This window comes from Epinephelus moara, chromosome 20 (genome assembly GCF_006386435.1).
Source record: "Epinephelus moara isolate mb chromosome 20, YSFRI_EMoa_1.0, whole genome shotgun sequence".
NCBI classification, from domain to species: Eukaryota; Metazoa; Chordata; class Actinopteri; order Perciformes; family Serranidae; genus Epinephelus; species Epinephelus moara.
In genome coordinates, this window is record NC_065525.1 from 41,469,370 (window position 1) to 41,474,841 (window position 5,472).

The 5,472-nt window shown below is 45.6% G+C and overlaps 1 protein-coding gene across 1 annotated transcript in view; it reads left to right on the top strand.

The window, feature by feature from the left end:
- Positions 1-5,292, top strand: part of lyve1b (lymphatic vessel endothelial hyaluronic receptor 1b) — a 7,470-nt gene extending 2,178 nt beyond the window's left edge. The window contains exons 3-6 of the mRNA XM_050072510.1: positions 732-871; positions 962-1,345; positions 2,333-2,411; positions 4,727-5,292. Coding sequence (XP_049928467.1) covers positions 732-871; positions 962-1,345; positions 2,333-2,411; positions 4,727-4,916 — 793 coding nt within the window. The 3' untranslated portion in view covers positions 4,917-5,292. The remainder of the gene's footprint in view (positions 1-731; positions 872-961; positions 1,346-2,332; positions 2,412-4,726) is intronic.
- Positions 5,293-5,472: the final 180 nt, after the last annotated feature.

The window sequence follows — 5,472 nt, forward strand, 5'->3', positions numbered from 1 at the left end:
CTCTAAAACTTCACCTGAGCCTCCCTCGGCATATGGGTGAGTAGATAATGGCTGAATTTTCATTTTTGGGTGCACTATCCCTTTAAGACAGCGCAGACTGGGGCTCATCCTAACTTCCTTATGTTGCTGGAATGGCCTGCCTCAGTCTGTGTTCACGCTGAGTCTGTATTTTTCGGATGCGTTTTTTAATGTGTCATCTGAAAAACATTGTAACACACAGAAGCCCTGCACACGGAGTCTGATGCATTTGCTTTTTTTTTTTGAGACACATTTCTTCTCTTCTCTCTCCACTGCAGTTATTTATCTGTCAACACTTTCTTCCCGTTTTTCATTTGGCACGGCAACTGCATGAAGGGGCGGAGCTGTGCGTGGTCCACGTCCTCTTCCTCTTCGTCATCATCCACCTGAATATTACAAACTGACCTGTTGAACGTCGCTGTCTGAGTTATGAAATGATTCTGTGCGACCCGTTCCTCTGTCTTGTGGATGTGTTCGGCTGCCACATTGTCTTATAGACTCAACGTCAGCTCGCATTTCAGCCTGAAGTGATGCTGCCTCGTGTGATGTCACTTGAGGCAGTTTATCAGATTTTGTTTGACTCCCTGCAGTAGTTCTCACCAAGACCTGTGAACAGACTGATGTGTAAAATCAAAGTTCATTGCACATTAAATCAGCTCCACACAGACGTTCATTATTATTATCAATACTTTGATTATTTCCTGTTCGAACAGATTTGGCTGGATAGCCAAACAGATCGCAGTCGTCCCACGAATCACTTCTGACAAAAACTGCGGACAGGGCAAAACCGGGGTGGTGACGTGGTTCGCAGGGCCAGAACGGAAGTTTGGTGTCTTCTGCTTCAACGTGTCAGGTGCTGTTTACTCACTGCTCTGTATGTGTCTGCTGTATCATGTGACTGAGTGACTGAAACCTTTGTGTCCCTCACCACCTGCACATTTAGAGGAAACACCAAACACATCGACAGCCGGCCCTCAGAGCTCCACCACGCTGACATCACCGACCCCAACCTCCACACCTGCCGCACCTCCGCTCACATCAACGACCACGTCTCCACCTTCAGTGACACCTGCAGCCTCTGAGCAGACGACTTTAACTCCAGCTCTCCTCACTGAGACAACACAGTCAGCTGAGACTTCCTCCACCTCCACCACCCTGAGTCCTGTCTCCACCCATGTTCCTGCTTTTGTTTCCCACCTTATCACCTCTAAACCCACTGTCACCGTCACTTTGGTCGGCTCTGCTTCTGCTCGTTCCTCTAGTTCCTCTGTTTCCTCTGAGTCAGTGACGCCGCGGCCGACAGGTTCAAGAAACCCTCCTCTGGGAGGTACGACCCTGACTTCTTTATAAATTTACGTTTCATGTGGTTGTGACATTCTCTTGGTTAGTTTTCCAAAGATGAGGCAAATTAATCTGCTTTAATCAGCTCATTTTCTCCTTTATGCTGTGAAAGTCTGACTTCAGATGTTCAAAGGGTGAGAGGGGAGAGATGGAAACCTGTAAATAATCTGTACTGCACTTCCTACCTTTTATGTTGACACTGTAAATTCCTGTTAACCACAGATATGTTACATCTGCAGGTTATTATGTCGCAGGTACGTTTGAACCTCACATTTCAACACACTGTGGTTCACGTGTGATCAGGTTCGGGCACAAAAACTGTCTACAGTTTGGCACGTGTCCCGCTGAGGTGACTCACCATCCAGCATCCCTCCACCTCCTGATGACAGTCAGCTCATAAACTACGTCACTTTAGAAACACTGATATGATCCATATGGAAATAAGAACATATTTATGGTTTGCAGAGACATACAGTGCCAACATCTCCTCTTTGTGTTTATCCAAATCAAATTGATCGTACTGTAACTGTAACCTGTGACACTGAGGTCGGAGCTGCAGCTGCTACACAGTGTGACACAACTGTTTGGTACTGAAACTCTGTGCAGGATTTGGAGGTGATGAAGTTTATAATTTCCCCATAACTGTCAGCGACCATGGTCCAGTTTACAGCTCTTGAAAATCTGTTTCATCCAGAGAGCACATTTTGAATTCATCACATCTTTCTTGCCGTATAAGAATAAAGCTGACAGCTGCACACGTGCAGGTGAAAACCTTTAAAATCATTTAAATATGTTTGTTAAAGTTTGATTCAGGCCGCTGCTGATTCATGTAGAAAACACACATTACCAATTTATGTCAAAACAACATATAAACTAAAGACATGTTGGATTTTATTAATGAATTCATCTTAGGTGTGAATTGGTTCATGTGTAAATCTGTTTCTCATTTGTAAACATGTTATTTATTTTGCAGACGTACCGACGGCGCTCATCGTTCTTGGCATCATCCTCCTGCTCCTGGCAGCAGCGGGCGTCGTGTGGTACTACAAGCTGTGAGTCATGTTTCCAAAATGTCCTGCAGTTTTCAAAACGCTGTCTGAAGCTGATTTCACCTCGATCAAACATGTATATTAAAAAACTGGAGGTTGATAATAATAATGATAGTACATTTTGTTTATAGAGCGCTTTCCATGGCACTCAGAGACCAGAGGCCTCACACACACACACACATCTGTCTTTATTCTTACAGCTCCAGTGTGTCGGATTCAGGGGGATATATGGGCAGAAATGGAATAAAATAAAATGAGTGTGTTTTCTTTAGTGTATAATCACCTGAACATAAGAATCATTGTGTTTCCGTTGCCTCAGAATGAGCTGTTAATATCTACACAGGGAGCAGGTCCTCGTCTACAGAGATCACCATGTTGCACCGCCATGTTTCTACAGTAGCCCAGAACGGACAAACCAAACACTGACTCTAGATAGAGACGTTTATGTCTACATAGGGAGCAGGTCCTCGTCACCATGTACCCTCATGTTGCTACAGAATGGACAAACCAAACACTGGCTCTAGATAGAGACATTAGTGCTTTCGTGTTTTCACATTTTCACGTCAGCTGGTGTAGTTAGAAGCCTCTTCATGATGAGCAACATGGGAATATTATTCAGTGTTTTTCCTGGTTTAAATCAGCTGCTGTGTTTATTTTGGAGAGGAAGAGACCCGTACTCATACTCGTACTCGTCGTCCTCCACTTATCCAGGTCCGGGTCGCGGGGGCAGCAGCCTCAGCAAAGAAGCCCAGACAGTCCTCTCCCCAGCCGCTTCCGTCAGCTCTTCTGAGGGAACCCCGAGGCGTTCCCAGGCCAGCCAGGCGATGTAATCCCTCCAGCATGTCCTGGGGCGGCCCCGATGTCTCCTCCCAGTTGAACATGCCCGAAACACCTCCCAAGGGAGGCGTCCGGGAGGCATCCTTACCAGATGCCCGAACCACCTCAACTGGCTCCTCTCGATGTGGAGGAGCAGCGGCTCTACTCCGAGTCCCTCCCGGATGTCTGAGCTCCTCACCCTATCCCTAAGGCTGAGCCCAGCCACCCTGCGGAGGAAACTCATTTCGGCCGCTTGCACTCGCGATCTCATTCTTTCGGTCACTACCCAGAGCTCGTGACCATAGGTGAGGATTGGAACGTAGATCGACCGGTAAATCGAGAGCTTCGCTTTCTGGCTAAGCTCCCTCTTCACCACAACGGACCGGTTAAGCGCCTGCATCACTGCTGACGCCGCCCCAATCCGCCTGTCAATCTCCCGCTCCATCCTACCCTCACTCGTGAACAAGATCCCGAGATACTTAAACTCCTCCACCTGAGGCAGGACCTCCCCCCCGACCTGGAGTGGGCAATCCACCCTTTTCCGGCTGAGGACCATGGCCTCAGACTTGGAGGTGCTGATTCTCATCCCAGCCGTTTCACACTCGGCTGCGAACCGTCCCAGCAAGATCTGGAGGTCACTGTTCGATGGAGCTAGGAGGACCACGTCATCCGCAATAAGCAGGGACGAGATCCTCCCGTCACTGAACCTGACACCCTCCACCACTCGGCTGCACCTAGAAATTCTATCCATGGAAGTTAAGAACAGAACCGGTGACAAAGGGCAGCCCTGGCGGAGTCCAAAAACACTGATTTTTTTTAACATAAAACAGTTTTATTCAGAGTTTTTACTGGTTTAAATCACCTAGGGTTCATTTATAAACATTGCATATGCACAAAACGAGGCCTGAAAGAGGCGTACGCCACTTCCCATGGAAAAGTAGTGATTTATAAAAACAGTCTGATTGAAGAAGCCGGTGAATATTTTTTGGCCTTTGTCCATACGTACGTTTTAAGTGTGGATCCTACACACTGTTTTAGAAACAAGACACCTGCTTCATTTGTTTGGAGAGAAAAAAGATGGATAATTCAGCTTTGGGTCAAAATTTCCTGAACGTCTAGATCTGAAAATAAAGTTTTCAGAGAAAAAAGGTGAGCACACGACAGAATCAGCTGCTCGGTTTGTTTTGGAGAGGAAGAGACCTCTGTGGACAATTCAGCTCCCGGTACAAACCTCCTGAACAATGAACACCGAAGGAATTCTAACCAGGAGAAGTTCCAGCTGGTTGTAACCTGTAATCCTCATCGCTGGACTCCAGTAAATCTCCTTAAATCTCACACACTCTTCCTGCGACACTTTGTTGCAGGAGGCAGTTTAACAAACATGTCAGACAGGAGCTGTTTCTTTGAGCCTTATTGATTCTTCAGCTGAATTTGAACATGTTTTTATTGATCCATGTTTATTGTGTTTTTAATCTGAAGGTTCTTCTCTTCTTGTGGAACAGGAATATTTTCACCCTCTGGTCTCCGGCGCAGCTGAAAGACGACACAGAGACAGAGATGTGGAAGCACACCGACAGTGAGATGGACCTGCACGAAGAGGAAGAAGAAGAATCAGACAGGAAGTACTCCAGTGACATCACACTGTGTGTGAATCCAGACATCAAGACAAACTCCTCAGAGGGGAGTTTCTGAAGCAGGATGAAGGAATTACAGCTGCAGTGTTTCCTGATAAATGTCAGTAAATGTTTTAAACACATGTCTCTAAGTACTTGGATGGGTTAATTAAACCTATCAGAGTGACTGTGAACATGCAGAAACATTTAATGACATTTTTCTCCAAACTTTTACTGAGGCAGAAAAGTGTTCAGTTATTCAGCGTGTCTGTTCCTCTGTGTTTGTGTGCATGAACACTCAGTTTACCCCAAAATATCTTCTTTATAATTTTGGAATAAACTGACTCAGTTTTTTTCATCAAATTTGTGTCGCTGAAGTTTGTCAGCAGCACGATTCCTTATTAATTAATAAGATGGTTTGCAATTTAATCTAACACTTTCACGTCGCACTGTCGCAACGACCAAATTGAGCGTGGGGATCAGAGATAATCAATAAAATGTAGGCTGTAAAGCCACCAGTGTACCTCTATGTATATGTAGAATGAGAAGGTGTGTGGACACTCTACTGAATAAATGAGTAAAGAGACCGAGCAACAATTATCAGATTTATCTGAAGAAAAAACAAATAGTAATGC